A 17,770-nucleotide genomic window follows, 5' to 3' on the forward strand; every position below is an offset into this window, starting at 1 on the left:
ACGCTGAAAAGTTGCGATTTTTAACAGAATGTTCGAAAAAGGAGGGGGTAAACAGGCTAAGGAGTATTGGTGTCTTTGGCCTGGTTTGCTAACTACCTCAGAGTGCAGTGTATTAAGTCAGAAAATCTGCTGTCTCAGCCACTGCCTGTCGCCAGGGGAGTGCCCTAAGGCTCAATCTTAAGCCCCACGCTCTTCTCAATTTACATCAACAACATGGCTCAGGCGGTAAGAAGCTCTCTCATTCATTTATATGCTAATTATACAGTCTCATACTCAGCTGGCCCATCCCAGGATTTTGTGTTAAATGCTCTACAACAAAGCTTTCTTGGTGTCCAACAAGCTCTCTCTACCCTTGTTCTGAACACCTCCAAAACAAAGGTCATATGGTTTGGTAAGAAGAATGCCCCTCTCCCCACAGGTGTGACTACTACCTCTGATGGTTTAGAGTTTGTGGTAGTCACTTCATACAAGTACTTGGGAGTATGGCTAGATGGTACACTGTCATTCTCTCAATACATATCAAAGCTGCTGGCTAAAGTTAAATCTAGACTTGGTTTCCTCTATCGTAAATCGCTCCTCTTTCACTCCAGCTGCCAATCCTACCCTGATTCAGATGACCATCCTACCCATGCTAGATCCAATGGTTGATGCATATTTATAAAACCCTTTTAGGCCTCACTCCCCCCTATCTGAGATATATACTGCAGCACTCATCCTCACATACAACACATGTTCTGCCAGTCACATTCTGTTAAAGGTCCCCAAAGCACACACATCCCTAGGTCGCTCGTCTTTTCAGTTCGCTGCAGCTAGCGACTGGAACGAGCTGCAACACACACTCAAACTGGACAGTTTAATCTCAAAGACTCAATCATGGACACTCTTACTGACGGTTGTGGCTGCTTTCCATGATGTATTGTTGTCTCTACCTTCTTTCCCTTTGTGCTCGTCTGTGCCCAATAATGTTTGTACCATGTTTTGTGCTGCTACCATGCTGTGTTGTCATGTGTTGCTGCCTTGCTATGTTGTTGTCTTAGGTCTCTCTTTATGTTGTGTTGTCTCTTGTCGTGATGCGTGTGTTCTATTTTTATTTTTTTTATCCCAGCCCCCGCAGGAGGCCTTTTGGTAGGCCGCCATTGTAAATAAGAATTTGTTCTTAACCGACTTGCCTAGTTAAATACATTTTAAAAATCCTGATGTGACATGTAGGCGTAGTATTAAAGTACAGGAAAACGCTCCAACCACTTGTCGACCGCGTATCTTTTTCATTGTCTGTAACGGGTGTTAAAGGATGAATGACGTCCTCCCCTGGGACCTCAGGTGGCCAGGCTCCAGAGCTCACACCAGACAGCAGCTAGCAGCCAGGCCACTTTGCTGCATATTCATCTGAGTGATTGCTGTTGGATATGAATTGTTGGTGTTACTGACAATTCTGGATACTTTAAGTTCAGATAGAAAAGGATTGATTAAGGACCCTGAGGAAAACAATTAATAAAAAGGTTAATAAAAAGGTTGCTGGTTTAAATCCCTGAGCAGACTAGGTTAAAAAATAAATTGTCAATGTGCCCTTGAGCAAGGCACTTAATAATAATAATTGCTCTTGATAAGAGCATCTGCTAAAGGACTAAAATGGAAATGTAATATTCCATCTGAACACCACGTTTGAGGATCTTGTTCAAGAAAAGCATTTAGGCCTAAGTGGTCTTCTCAATGGCATTCTGTCAACACCATTCTCTTTTAGGGAAAGCATTTCAGTATTCGAATAATATGATATTTGTTCCCAATATCCAGATAAGGTACAGGAAAAGTGCTCTGACCATATTCATCTGAGTGATTGCTGGTGTTAGTTGCTGACAATTCTGGTTACTTAAGTTCAGATAGAAAAGGATGGATCAAGGACCCTGAGGAAAACAACTTGGAATGTTTTGTGATTAATAACATACATAGGCCTACTTGGTATTTACAATGGTGAGCTCAATTCGGATTTATTTTTAGTTAAACTGATGACAGGGTAATTATTTCAACCACCAAAAGTGATGGTCTTGTCCAGGTATATTTAATTTTATTACACAAATTACTATTTTGATTAATGTGAAACTGCCTTTGATCTGATCTGCAATGCCTCAGGATGGGCATGTGAGAAGAAAGTGTTGATGCTATGGTCATTAGTATGGTGCAGGGCTACTGCTCAGTGACTTCTTGTGAGCAGAGTCTATGCGGTCATTCAAATCACCACTCAAACAAAACATCGTTAAAACATATTGGGGGGAAAACATTTGTCAAATACTGAAATATTTAAAATGACCACCCCTAAAAGAGAGAAAAAAATGGTGTTGACAGAACACCAGTTGGTTGATCGTAGCCTACCCTTTCTCATTTAGACAACTTAATTCCGTCATTTGAATTCAATTTTGCATTCATTAGAAATCTCCCACTTCACCTGCTAGACTTGGACTCTATATAGGAAATAGGACTGTGCGAAGGGGATTTTTTTTTTTTTTTTTTAATTGGCTGACCGAAAGTCGTCTTTTTAAACGTGTATTTTTCCAAATATAGACACACACACTACTTCTAGGCGTAATCAGGTGTCCTTACTCAAAATTGACAGGAGCGTCCAAACAAAAGACAATTACTAAATTAACAAAACTCGTAAATGGAATTACTTTTTTTTTAAACAAACTTGTGAGAAACAAGTGTAGCATAGGTTGTCCACCCTGCAAACAATGTGTCCACTCCGACAATGAGAACGGTAAAGACGGGAATAATAGACTGCATTAACGGAAATTACAGTAACCAAAAAAAAATTGTAGATTTGAAATAATTGGAATTAATGGTAAATGTACTACTGGTTATATATGTAAATGGGGAATTGATAGACTAACAAGCAAACAAACAATTCACAATTAATTATGAACAAAGAATGTGCCCAAATTGGAGGGAGAAAGAGCATTCTGGAGAGAGACGTGCATCTTAGCCACACTCCCCTTCTTCTTGGAGTATGCCATGCCCACAGCCGCCACAATGGATTAGTTCACTGAGATGGGTGTGGAAAAGACAGGTGTCTGGTGTTATATATACACAATGAGAACGCATTGTGCCACACTCCCCTTCCTCTTGGAGTATGCCATGCCCACAGCTGCCACAATGGAATACTTCACTGAGATGGGCGTGAAAAACACAGGTGTCTTGTGTTTGCTTGTTTAGATATAGAGATATATAGCTCAAAAAAATAAAGGGAACACTTAAACAACACAATGTAACTCCAAGTCAATCACACTTCTGTGAAATCAAACTGTCCACTTAGGAAGCAACACTGATTGACAATAAATGTCACATGCTGTTGTGCAAATGGAATAGACAACTGGTGGAAATTATAGGCATTTAGCAAGACACCCCCAATAAAGGAGTGGTTCTGCAGGTGGGAACCACAGACCACTTCTCAGTTCCTATGCTTCCTGGCTGATGTTTTGGTCACTTTTGAATGCTGGCGGTGCTTTCACTCTAGTGGTAGCATGAGACGGAGTCTAAAACCCACACAAGTGGCTCAGGTAGTGCAGCTCATCCAGGATGGCACATCAATGCGAGATGTGGCAAGAAGGTTTGCTGTGTCTGTCAGCGTAGTGTCCAGAGCATGGAGGCACTACCAGGAGACAGGCCAGTACATCAGGAGACGTGGAGGAGGCCGTAGGAGGGCAACAACCCAGCAGCAGGACAGCTACCTCCGCCTTTGTGCAAGGAGGAGCACTGCCAGAGCCCTGCAAAATGACCTCCAGCAGGCCACAAATGTGCATGTGTCTGCTCAAACAGTCAGAAACGGACTCCATGAGGGTGGTATGAGGGTCCGACGTCTACAGGTGGGGGTTGTGCTTACAGCCCAACACTGTGCAGGACGTTTGGCATTTGCCAGAGAACACCAAGATTGGCAAATTCGCCACTGGCGCCCTCTGCTCTTCACAGATGAAAGCAGGTTCACACTGAGCACATGTGACAGACGTGACAGTCTGGAGACGCCGTGGAGAACGTTCTGCTGCCTGCAACATCCTCCAGCATGACTGGTTTGGAAGTGGGTCAGTCTTGGGGTGGCATTTCTTTGGGGGGGCCGCACAGCCCTCCATGTGCTCGCCAGAGGTAGCCTGACTGCCATTAGGTACCGAGATGAGATCCTCAGACCCCTTGTGAGACCATATGCTGGTGTGGTTGGCCCTGGGTTCCTCCTACTGCAAGACAATGCTAGACCTCATGTGGCTGGAGTGTGTCAGCAGTTCCTGCAAGAGGAAGGCATTGATGCTATGGACTGGCCCACCCATTCCCCAGACCTGAATCCAATTGAGCACATCTGGGACATCATGTCTCGCTCCATCCACCAACGCCACGTTGCACCACAGACTGTCCAGGAGTTGGCGGATGCTAATTGACAGCATGCCAGGGCGGATTGCAGAGGTCTTAAAAAAGAAGGGCCAACACCGCAAATATTGACTATTTGCATCAACTTCATGTAAATTGTCAATAAAAGCCATTGACACTTATGAAATGCCTGTAATAGTACTTCAGTATTCCATAGTAACATCTGACAAAATATCTAAAGACCCCGAAGCAGCAAACTTTGTGGAAATGAATGTGTCATTCTCAAAACTTTTGGCCACGACTGTATACCTGACAACGTCTCTTAAAACGTTGGCTACTTTTGAATTAAATATTATGGGAAAATAAATTTAACCGATGTGAAATGGCTAGCTAGTTAGCAGTGGTGCACGCTAATAGCGTTTCAATCGGTGACGTCACTCGCTCTGAGACCTGAAGTAGTTGTTCCCCTTGCTCAGCAAGGGCCAACGCTTTTGTGGAGCGATGGGTAACGATGCTTCGTGGGAGGCAGTTGTTGATGTGTGCAGAGGGTCCCTGGTTCGATCCCGGGTCAGGGCGAGGGGACGGACTGAAGTAAAACTGTTACATAAACCCACAACATCATTATTTACAAGGCAATGTCGAGCTTAACGCCACTGCGTGACCAAATAAAAGTAGGTAATTCTATCTGAGAATTTTAGACCTCCTGCATCATTGGTCTAGTTGCTGTGGCAGTCCGGTAACCACGACAATGGAGACGTAAACTTTTTTCCATGTCTGTGTGACAAGGAAACTGACAGTTGAAGCGACAATCTAGACATTCCCCAGGAGTATATATGAAACATTTTGACCAGCGACACATCACATTCTAATTGCCTACAGACAGACCAAGTATAAACTGGCCATTACAGGTTATAGAACAAACAAGTATCACAACACAGGTGGCAATATGGCTTAGTTTTTCTGGCCTGGCTTCCCCAGTGATTGTACCCATGCACCACTACTGCTTAGAAGACCAATTCACTCTCAGCTTGAGAATATTCAGTATTTCCACACTTCTCCTTCTTCCATGATAGAAGTCTGTTACAATTATCATACGTTACATTCCAATTGCATTAGAAAGTCAGCTTGGGAAAAAAACAATGACCACAATTTCTATCGGAGGGCAAAGAAAAACTTCTACCAAAAGTGTAAACTATACTGACAGCACACAGCCAAACACTCAAAGTATATGCAGGATTGTATTGATATAGATAAGGCTAAGTGTAAGTCCCCCAGATATGCTCCACCAGTCTGCCTCCCAGTCACAGCCTCACGATAGAAATAGGCCCATTCTTCTCCAGCGCTTCACTGTCAGACATCATTGAATTATTGAAAGGACATGCACTCACTGCACCATGTCATCTGGGTTACTAACATTGAAACAAATGAGACTGCTCCGCCACACAACGCTGTGCCATGCATGATTTAATTATAGAATCCTCATGTTCCTGGATCCTACATACATGGCTAGATCTAATATCAATGTAATCAAGTTTGTTGTCAATGACCTTTAAATATATATATATATATATATATATTTTTTTTTTAAAGTTACATATTAACTTTTTGGGACACCCAAACAATTTCACAGAAATGTGCGTTTCAAGTCTGTCATTTGCATTCAAAGCAGGTCCAAGAAGCGGTAGATATGTTCTGTGTGTGCCGATTTTATGCTTCCTTAAGTTTTGTTCTTGTATCTTTTTTTTGTACACCAGCTTCAAACAGCTGAAAATAAAATTGTTTGTTATGGAAAAGCTATTTCAAAGCAGTATAAATGGTTCAATGACTACACTATATGTGCTTGCTTTGCCACAAACGGATATTAGGCAAATTATTCGAATTTTAGCAACCAGGAAATGAAGGATCGATTTCTGCATAGTGCAGCTTTATAGGTTGCAATATGGTCTGCACCCACATACAAAAACAGTTTATGCTTGTCTCCTGTATGAGGGAAATTAGCATTCTGTGGAAGTGAATCAAATAACCAGCTACTGCATCAACTTGGCATCTCCAAAACTGAGTAATCAAATTATCTAGTTCTCAGCTGTCCAGGCATGCCAGTACAACCATCATATGCTAAGAAATTGCACAATATCATGATAGTCAGCTGAACCATTTATCCTGACATGGAAGTTTATCTTCAAACAAATATCAATGAAGGTTCTCCTGTCCTCAGTAGACTCTTAAAAATGCAGGGCACATGCTGTTTCCCTCTTTCCTCAAGGGCAAATTGCTCTCAGGAAGCATGTGGCTCAAGAAAGATTCTTCCCCACTTCCAGTTCAAACAATTGAGACAGAATGGAAACAAACCATGTTGGGAAACATTCTGACGTTCCACCATGCATCATTCTAGAAATTAGATTTTAAATTTGGGATGTGAGTAGAAGTGAGACAGACTCGAGATACAATCTTTGTTTGAAGCGCTCTTCCTTGATTGATACTAGCCTAGCTGGGTATAATTTTAAATTGTATTTCTATCAGAAAAAAGGGCATCATTGAGTTTTTAAAAAAACACACATTGGTCAAGCTAAGCAATTATTTTTTTAGGTGCATTTCCCAACCTGTTAGTTGCATAATCCTAACAGGATGGAACCTAACAGGGTGGAAATCTGGAGCCTAATTTAGACAGCTCTGTGAGTGTGCAAGATTGAGCTAGCATAACGGTGAACACTTTAATCGGATTTTAACTTCTATCAAACATTTTGAAATTTGGTTAATTTTCTCAATAATTTAGCCTAACAGAGTGGACATTTGAGTGTGAGACTGACATGGGACATTAAATGTATTCATATTTCTCGTGGAAGTGGATGAATAACACCGGCAGACATAGCATAAAACGCCTACATCCACTGAGGAGAAGACAAAAAAAGTGTTAAATGCATATAATTCCACTTCAAGGTCCATATTTTTGTTTTTAAGGTAAAATGATAAATGGTTTTATATTTAAAGCATTTTGGAATCTACATTTTACACTAAGTAAGTGATTTTTCCTGGGAACAGAAAAGGCACCCCATATTTAGGAATGACCCAGCTAGCAAGCTAGCTACCGCTTCTTAGCTAGCTAGCTATGCCAACAACATAATAGGCTAATTAGCTAGGGGTACAAAGTCAAGAGAAACTCGGGTGCCAGTGAAAATGTAGTATAGACATCTTGGTAACATAACAATAATAAAAAAGGTACAATCGGCATGACATCGATAGGAAATTTTACGCTTTTTAAAAATTACATGTTTTAATTAAGTTAGGCAGTATCCCCATTTCAAAAACAATGCCATCCTGCAGCTTGCTGATGCTAACTAGCTAGCTATAAAAGTCAGCTAACTAGCAGGCATCCAGCTAGCAGCTTCCAAGGAGTCAAATCTCGAATTGGTAGATATCATTATCCTTTTACTTCTAGAACTAAATAGGTTTGCATATTATATCCTAGTTAGTTAGCTAGTTAACTACTTAAGTTAGCGTTATGTGCCATCTTTCCATGCACTTCAGTTGGGAAAGGGTGAAATCCCAAATGAAGTTTTCGTGGATTTACACAGGACTTTGCCAACTATGGTGATGTATCAACTCAGCCTAACATGCGTTGTTTGTTTTAGTCAGCAGGATAAAACGAAAGGCATGTTGAATAATTTGGTCATTTTAGCTCATCTCTTACAAATTTGCGCCATATTTGCGCGAGCCTCACGTCCAGGCATTGCAACATTGTTTCCAGACCCAATGCTGTAAATGGAACATTGGAAACAAACACGCCATACAAAGTAAACGCGACTTACCTTTGCAATTGCTTTTTTGTATCTCATGACGGCTTGCAGGATGAGAATATGGATTTTGATATTTCCATCTCCGCACGGTACCACCACCCTAGTCCTTCCAAAACACACAGTCACTTTCATAGTTTAATATCCGATAGATCTTGCCCAGGTTCGGAGGAAAACCGAGGATAAATTATCCCTTTGAAAGTCAGCCGAAACATGAATTATCTTTGGTTATTGAATCTTGTATCCTTAAAAAGAGATGAGACCAAAATATCTTTCACATTTTATCCAGGGACGACATTGTTAGCTGTGTGTTTCTGACCACCTGTTTAGTCCTTCTCCTTCTGTTTCCACGTTCCCAGACTAGTGCAGGGAGCAACAGCTCCATCAGGATTCGATTGGGGAACGGCCTCCACACGCCGGTCAAGACTGGAACTGTCGAAGGTGGTATATGGCGCTCGCGAGCAATTGCACCCATGTGTGCGTGAACAATTGGGTCAATTATCAATATTTCAACATTGACCACCTGAAAGAAGATATTGACCAAGGCCAGCTGGTGCAAATGCTTTAAAATGACCTTTAAATATTTTATTTATTTATTTCTTAATGGGATGTTATACATTTACTCAATAATGTTTGCCTGACAGAATTGTAGTAATAACTGTAATGGGTCAATGAACTCGTCACATCTTGAATGTTCCGTTTTTTACTGTTTTTATTGCAATGTCAACATGCAAGTTTTGGGCGACACCTTGTGGAATGTTTACGTACTGCACTTGGCTTACTTGACCTGTAAGAAGCATAGGCCATTGACGAATGTCCTCTCACTAAGTTCAGGGCAAGTTTTTCCAGTTGCGGCCAATCTCTCATCAGTTTGGGATGACATCTCAATATGAAGGCATATGCCATCTCTTGGCATGTTCAAACAGCAGCCTGGCTCATCCCAGGATTCTCTCCCAGTACCAGAGGGTCTGGTGGGCTGTATAGAAACTTGGCTTCTCCATCACAACAAACTCATAACACTGCCTGTGTCCCAGAATGCACCACATTTCCTATATAGTGCACTACTTTTGACCGGAGCCGGGTACCCTGGTTAAAAGTAGTGCACTACATAAGGAATAGGGTGCCATTTAAGATACATCCATAACTCAGCCAGCCAGGGCCCTGGGCAACACAACTCATCATGTCACCATTTAAGGCTTAATCCTGACAGTCAGACACAAATTAACATCTTTATGGGCAATCAAATGTAACACATAGCCCACAGCTTGCTTAATAAAAGTACTGTTTCCTTCCTCACCAGCCCACTCTGGTATTCAATATTGGATCCTATCTCGCAAACATAGGTGGCTGCCCTCTTGACAACTGCTCCACCAAGAAGATAAACATTTGATGCCACAGGTGGAGGCATTTCAAGCTGAGAAGTCTAAAAGCGCTGAATCCTAGCCTCTGTACTAAGGCATCTTTTTGTGTGTGTCTTACATTCGCTATTTCGCATTTCACAAGCATTTCGCTACACTCGCATTAACATCTGCTAACAATGTGTATGTGACAAATAAATTTGATTTGATTTGTAATGTTTTATTCATTTTTCATTGTGTAACAATGCACAATCAATATAACTTATTTCCTCATGTAGCCTTATTCCTATACAACATGTAGAAGTATTTTTTTTTGTAAGTGTTCATTTGATCAGATAATACAAGAGGTATGCTAATATGCCACCCCCTGGTTGTTACAGAATAATATGTACATGTAGGTAGGGATAAAAGTGGCTAGGTAATCAGGATAGATAGTAAACAAGGCAGCAGCAGTGTGAAAGAGTGTCTCTATTTGTGAATGTGTGTAGCGTCAATAGGCATGTGTGTTTTGTGTGTATTTAGAATTGTTTTTGTTTTTTTTGTTTTGCCTTTATTTAACCAGGTAGGCTAGTTGAGACCAAGTTCTCATTTACAACTGCGACCTGGCCAAGATAAAGCAAAGTAGTGCGACACAAACAACACAGAGTTACACATGGGATAAACAAACGTACAGTCAATAACACAATAGAAAAGTCTATATACAGTGTGTGTAAATGTAGTAAGATTAGGGATTATATGTCCCTCGGCTATACAAGAGAGTCAGTGCAAATACATGGGTTCAATGCAAATTGTCAGGGTAGCCATTTGTTTAACTGTTCAGCAGTCATATGGCTTGGTGGTAGAAGCTGTTCAGGAGGCTTTTGGTCCCGGACTTGGCGCTCCGGTACACTTGCCATGCAGTAGCAGAGAGAACAGTTTAAGAGCTTTCCTCCGACATTACCTGGTATAGAGGTCCTGGATGGCAGGGAGCTCGGCTCCAGTGATGTACTGGGCTGTATGCACTACCCTCTGTAGCGCCTTACAGTCAGATGTCAAGCAGTTGCCATACCAAGCAGTGAATCAGCCAGTCAAGATGCTCTCAATGGTGCAGCTGTAGAACCTTTTGAGGATCTGAGGGCCTATGCCAAAACTTTTAAGCTTCCAGGGAGGGAAGAGATGTTGTCATGCCCTCTTCACGACTGTGTTGGTGTGTTTGGCCCATGATAGGTCCTTAAGGATGTGGACCCAGAGGAACTTGACGCTATCATCCCGCTCCACTACAGCCTAGTTGATGTGAATGGAGGCGTGCTAGGCCCTCATTTCCTGCATTTCACAATAAGCTCCTTTGACTTGCTGACTTTGACAGGGGGTTGTTGTCCTGGCTCTCTGACCTCCTCCCTATAGCCTGTCTCATCATCGTCGGTGATCAGGCCTACCACCGTCGTGTTGACGGCAAACTTAATGATGATGTTGGAGTTGTGCTCGGCAACGCAGTCACGGGCGAACAGGGAGGGCAGAAGGGGACTAAGCAAGCAACTCTGAGGGGCCTGCGTGTTGAGGGTCAGCGTGGCGAATATGTTGTAGCCTACCCTCACCACCTTTGGGCGGCCCGTCAGGAAGTCAAGGATCCAGTTGCAAAGGGAGGAGTTCATTCCAACGGCCCTTAACTTAGTGATGAGCTTGGAGGGCACTATGCTGTTGAACACTGAGCTGTAGTCAATGAAGGTGTTCTTTTTGTCCAGATGGGAAAGGGCAGTGTGGAGTGCAATAGAGATTGTGCCATTTGTGGATCTTTTGGGGCGGTATGTGAATTGGAGTTGGTACAGTATCTGTGCCATCATGGCGTCTTCTTCTTCATTGGATGATTGCTCCCAACTAATAGGAATACCCACCCAGTTGACTAGGCCTACTTTAAAATTGTGGTAGCACTCAACGTACATGCTAAAATGGGTTATATCCATTAGGCACAACTCCAATATAAAGTTTCGGCTCCAGAGTGGCACATCAATCTAAGGCACTTCATCTCAGTGCAAGAGGTGTCGCTACAGTCCCTGGTTAAAATTCAGGCTATATCACATCTGGCTGTGATTGGGAGGACAATTGTCCCAGCTTTGTCCGGGGTAGGCCGTCATTGTAAATAAGAATTTGTTCTTAACTGACTTGCCTGGAATCGACCAGCCTGGAATCGAACCAGTGTTTTTGTAGTGACGCCTCTAGCACTGAGATGCAGTGCCTTATACCCTGTGCCACTCAGGAACCCCATATCAGTGCATTTTTAACAACATAACCATTATGAAACTTCTATATTTAGAGAAATTCTGTTGAGAACAATCATAAAGTGGTTATTAATAAGCTGTTGTTCTGTGAAACCAACAGGTAACGTTAGGCATTAGCATGTGCCTGTTCCCCATTGTAGAGATGAATAACTATTCAGGTTGGTTTTGTAGTTGTACACTGGAGAGCACTTATTTAAATTACATACAAAAAAGCATGAAGCAATTTGCCTGTCCGTTAATCTTGACTAACGGCATGATCCTGCTAGTGCATTGACAGACCATATTGTGCTACCACGAACCTGGCATATTGATGACAAACATGTTCACCCTTCTCATCTAGGAAACCATAGTTTGATCATATATTGGATGTTTGCACGCGGACATTTACCAGAGTACTGCTCTTCTGAAATGCTCGATGACCAAAGAGTGTTTAGTTATAAAAGCAATGTAAGAGACTTTTCCAGTCCCCTGAGACACTCAGGACTGCACTCGTTTTAAACCTGGCTACTTTCAATCCTTCACAAGACATGCAAATGCCACTCTAGGATTTAATGGTAAGTAAGTAAGCCTTGGACAAGTAAGCCTTGTCTGAGCCGGAACAGCCCATAGGGCCTCTGTAGCGTGAGGCAGCTTGATGTACAAGTACACTCCCTGGACAGGACATTACTCGGCTGCTGGGCCTTAGCCCCAATCCATCGCCTTACTAAATGGTAGATTGACAATAATTATCTGATTACATATACTGCACATTGTATGGGCATATTATATTGTATTTTTGTCACAGTAAGAACATAAACGGATGACTCAGGAATGTAACATGCAGCCTATGTGTCATGTATGAAAGGTTATTGATATGTAGTATGTACGTACATTTGTTTTCTTAAGGTCCACTTATTCAGTTAATATATGGTTGTGAATTAGACCATGATGGAATCCAGAGGGGACTGTACAAGTTCTCTGTCAATGGGAAATACACTCTCTTTCTTTGGATGATGACACCATGCTCTGGAGCCACTCAGTTCCCCATGCAATGGCATTAGCAACTAAGACCATTCTGGATGGGTATAAACTTTAGAACCAAAGTAATTTGCCCTATGTGAAACGTGATTGTGTTCCAAGATTGAAGAACGTTTACACACAGTAAGATGGCCATCAACAGAAAAGGTAAAATCACTTATTAAATGTTATGGCTCTGACCATGCATTGGTTCAATTGATATAGATTTGTAAAACATATATATATATACATCCTCTTACAGCTATCAACTTTTAATATTAGTTGCATGATATTAATATATAGAGTTATTGTACATTGCTATAAGAGTTCAGCAAGGCTTCACATACAGATATTATCTAGTTTTGGCTTGATCAGATAGGGGCAGTTTTTCTGTTAGATGTATTTGAAATACTTACTATACTAACTTTTTTGTATTTTGTCATTTTGCATTTTAAAAGGGCTGAGTTATTTTTTACAATTCTAACACCAATGCAACAAATCTCGAGTAATAGGGGCCACAAAACACTATGAACTGTGCCAATTGTCTAGGCTATTGGTAGTGTTCAGCATGTTAGCCAAGGGTCATAGACAGGTTGTTTTTATAAATGTATTTCCTGCATAATATTTTTTTGGAACCAGTATTTTGTAGTTTATTTTGATATGTTGGTCTTTAGGGTATTTTGTAACAAGACACGTTGGATGTATCTGTGCCCATCGTCGATTATAGGCCTAATTATACCAACTGTTGTCTAATGGCATTCTAACAAACTGTACTGTATGATGCTAATCAAATAATCTGAGACATACCCAACGTATGATGGTCCAACCACATTTCACTGGAATGACACTGGAACAACGTAGGAACAAATAACTATCTTGTATGACCCGTTTGGCAGCATTGGCAACCTGTGCATACACACTGCAATATATCTTACTTATCTTATTTGTTGTATTTGTTGTATATCTGTTGTATGTGAATGAGGATATTTAGGCAAAATGTGAAGTTAATTCCTGATTTGTATAGTACAATACTGTATACTATAGTACTGTATTGTACCCACAATTATAAGTAGGGGGGCAATGGTTAGTGTACAAAACTGATGATTGTAGAAATAAAGGATTTGGAAGTTCACTTTGTCTTGTAGAGTGCATGGGATTTTGTATTCTAATGTTCTGTCCTTGACAGTTAGTCCTGAAGTGGTCATTAGACCTAGAACTGGAGAAGACCGGGTCAAGGACATCTCTGTTAAGTGGGAGCTGGATGGGAAGCCAACCTCTCTACATGTGGCAACAGACATCAAACCTAATCATGATTTGACTTACCAACTGCATAAAACCATCTTCATCTCTGGTACTAAACACAACTACTCATGATGCGTGGAGCACAGCAGTCTACCCGAGCCTCTACAGATCGATCAGGGTGAGATAAAGATTAATTTGCGTTCCACTTTAAATCAAATATATAGCTGAAGTCGGAGGTTTACATACACCTTAGCCAAATACTCAGTTTTTCACAATTCCTGACATTTAATCCTAATAAAAATTCCCTGTCTTAGGTCAATTAGGATCACCACTTTATTTTAAGAATGTGAAATGTCAGAATAATAGTAGAGAGAATTAATCATTTCAGCTTTTACTTCTTTCATCACATTCCCAGTGGGTCAGAAGTTTACATATACTCAATTAGTATTTGGTAGCACTGTCTTTAAATTGTTTAACTTGGGTCAAACATTTCAGGTCGCCTTCCACAAGCTTCCCACAATAAGTTGGGTGAATTTTGGCCCATTCCTCCTTACAGAGCTGGTGTAACGGACTCAGGTTTGTAGGCCTCCTTGCTCGCACACACCTTTTCAGTTCTGGGCACACATTTTCTATAGGATTGAGGTCAGGGCTTTGTGATGGCCACTCCAATGCCTTGACGTTGTTGTCCTTAGGCCATTTTGCCACAACTTTGGAAGTATGCTTGGGGTCATTATCCATTTCGAGAGACCCATTTGCGACCAAGCTTTAACTTCCTGACTGATGTCTTGAGATGTTGCTTCAATATATCCACATAATTTTCCTCCCTAAAGATGCCATCTATTTTGTGAAGTGCACCAGTCCCTCCTGCAGCAAAGCACTCCCACAACATGATGCTGCCAACCCGTGCTTCACAGTTGGGATGGTTTTCTTCGGCTTGCAAGCCTCCCCCTTTTTCCTCCAAATATAACGATGGTCATTATTGCCAAAACAGTTCAATTTTTGCTTCATCAGACCAGAGGATATTTCTCAAAAAAGTACGATCTTGTACAGTTGCAAACCGTAGTCTGACTTTTTTATGGCGGTTTTGGAGGAGTGGCTTCTTCCTTGCTGAGCGGCCTTTCGGGTTGCGTCGACTCGTTTTACTGTGGATATAGATACTTTTGTACCTGTTTCCTCCAGCATCTTCACAAGGTCCTTTGCTGTTGTTCTGGGATTGATTTGCACTTTTCGCACCAAAGTACGTTCATCTCTAGGAGAACGAACGTGTCTCCTTACTAAGCGGTATGACGGCTGTGTGGTCCCATGGTGTTTATACTTGTGTATTATTGTTTGTACAGATGAACGTGGTACCTTCAGGCATTTGGCAATTGCTCCCAAGGATGAACCAGACTTGTGGAGGTCTACAATTTTCTTTCTGAGGTCTTGACTGATTTCTTTTGATTTTCCCATGATGTCAAGCAAAGAGGCACTGAGTTTGAAGGTAGGCCTTGAAATACATTCACAGGTACACCTCCAATTGATTCAAATTATGTCAATTAGCATATCAGAAGCTTCTAAAGCCATGACATAATTTTCCAAGCTGTTTAAAGGCACAGTCAATTTAGTGTACAGTGGGGCAAAAAACGTATTTAGTCAGCCACCAATTGTGCAAGTTCTCCCACTTAAAAAGATGAGAGAGGCCTGTAATTTTCCTCATAGGTATACTTCAACTATGACAGACTAAATGAGAAAAAACAATCCAGAAAATCACATTGTAGGATTTTTAATTTATTTATTTGCAAATTATGGTGGAAAATAAGTATTTGGTCACCTACACAGACCTGTAACTTCTTTAAGAGTCTCCTCTGTCTACCACTCGTTACCTGTATTAATTGCACCTAAATACCCATATTATTTGTATAGCTATGTATTGAATGGTAGCCTTTATAAATATAGGCCCATTATACTGTATTTATACTATACTGTTTGTTTTACTAGTATTTTGAGATATGCCGCTACACAAAATGTACCAATATATTTCTAGAGACAAAGTACAAAATTACCTTATGTAAGGATATTTCGTAAAACATTTGAAGTATTTTATTGTTATCTATGTGCAAAATGTAAAACAGTTCATTCCTGTGAGTGTTATGTTACTGTTGTACTTTCACAAGTTACATTTTTTGGGGTAGAGGTCGACTCGGTGAGATGACGTTGCAACGAACAATGTACTGAGGAAACTTGCCTTTTGCCAGAACCAGATTAAGAAAGTGTAAATAGTTAAGATAGTGTAAATGAGGCCAGCAGAACAACAACTTTCCTGCCACTGATTCTGTTGATAGCAGATATTTCGATTAAGGTCTACTTCCAATAACTGTGAAATGTGGTTGTTTTTCCTTGACTGTAAGTTGCTCTGGATAAGACAAACTGCTTAATTACTAAAATGTCAATGTAATGTTAAATAATGTAAATTGTTTAATATAATAATTTCCTGATCAGAGCTGTCGATTGAGGGTTGTGTTACCCCCTGCTGCCGCTCTTTGTACCTCCTGTTGTCCCCTTGCTGTTGCCTCGCCATCTGGACACTGCCCTCCATAATTACATCCCAAATGGCACCCTATTTCCTATATAGTGCACTACTTTTAACCAGGACCCATAGGCCTCTGGTCAAAAGTAGTGCACTATATAGGGAATAGGGTGCCATCTGGGCCATACACAGGTACACCTTCCTAGACAGGAAGGGAGTGGTAAAGGTGGAGGAGGGGACAGAAGCCAAGCTATGGTCAGTGTTTTATTTAGGAATTTTGTAACTGTGGTTTGGGAAGCCAATGCCCTCCCCCCAACACAACACAAGCACCGTTACTCACATAAACACACGCATATACACACACACTTGAAGGAACCTGGCGGGCAATACTTTGCCCAACTATTTAATCATTTTATGTGCCGTAGCCTAATATATTCAATATTTCAACATAAGGGTGCTACTGTAATGACTTCGTTCTTTAACATTAGCTGGCTTGGTGTAGGAACAGTATGACCTGACCTGGCATAAATGCCACCATATGGTGGCCCTGGGGGGCCAATGACAAAAAGTATCTTTCCACAGAAAAGGGTAGGTAACATATCGGTCCTGGTCAAAAGTAGTGAACTATATAGGAAATAGAGTGCAGTGGTCTAAGACACTGCATCTCAGTGTAAGATGCATCACTACAGTACCTGGTTCGAATCCAGGCTGCATCACATCCGGCTGTGATTGGGAGTCCCACAGGGCGGCGCACAATTGGCCCAGCGTCGGCTAGACCGTCATTGTAAATAAGAATGACTTGCCTGGTTAAATATATATATTTTTAAATAGCCATATGCAATGTTCTCTCAATATTTTCAGCACTGAGCAAATTTCAAGTCTGCTGAGCTCAAATATACAGTGGGGAGAACAATTATTTGATACACTGCTGATTTGGCAGGTTTTCCTACTTACAAAGCATGTAGAGGTCTGTAATTTGTATCATAGGTACACTTCAACTGTGAGAGACGGAATCTAAAATAAAAATCCAGAAAATCACATTGTATGATTTTTAAGTAATTAATTAGCATTTTATTGCATGACATAAGTATTTGATACATCAGAAAACCAGAACTTAATATTTGGTACAGAAACCTTTGTTTGCAATTACAGAGATCATACGTTTCCTGTAGTTCTTGACCAGGTTTGCACACAATGCAGCAGGGATTTGGCCCACTCCTCCATACAGACCTTCTCCTGATCCTTCAGGTTTCGGGGCTGTCGCTGGGCAATACGGAC

The 17,770-nt window shown here is 41.2% G+C and overlaps 1 protein-coding gene across 5 annotated transcripts in view; it reads right to left on the reverse strand.

The window, feature by feature from the left end:
- Window positions 1-8,497, reverse strand: part of LOC139376031 (partitioning defective 3 homolog) — a 226,215-nt gene extending 217,718 nt beyond the window's left edge. For 3 of the 5 annotated variants that reach the window (XM_071118112.1, XM_071118113.1, XM_071118111.1), the window contains exon 1: window positions 8,151-8,478. In XM_071118112.1, the coding sequence (XP_070974213.1) occupies window positions 8,151-8,270 (120 nt within the window). In that variant the 5' untranslated portion in view covers window positions 8,271-8,478. Of the gene's footprint in view, window positions 1-8,150 lie in introns of all 5 variants that reach the window. The other 2 variants (XM_071118114.1, XM_071118115.1) reach the window with 2 other exon arrangements.
- Between the last annotated feature and the right edge of the window lie 9,273 nt (window positions 8,498-17,770).

This window comes from Oncorhynchus clarkii, chromosome 20, assembly GCF_045791955.1.
Source record: "Oncorhynchus clarkii lewisi isolate Uvic-CL-2024 chromosome 20, UVic_Ocla_1.0, whole genome shotgun sequence".
In the NCBI taxonomy this organism is placed as follows: Eukaryota; Metazoa; Chordata; class Actinopteri; order Salmoniformes; family Salmonidae; genus Oncorhynchus; species Oncorhynchus clarkii.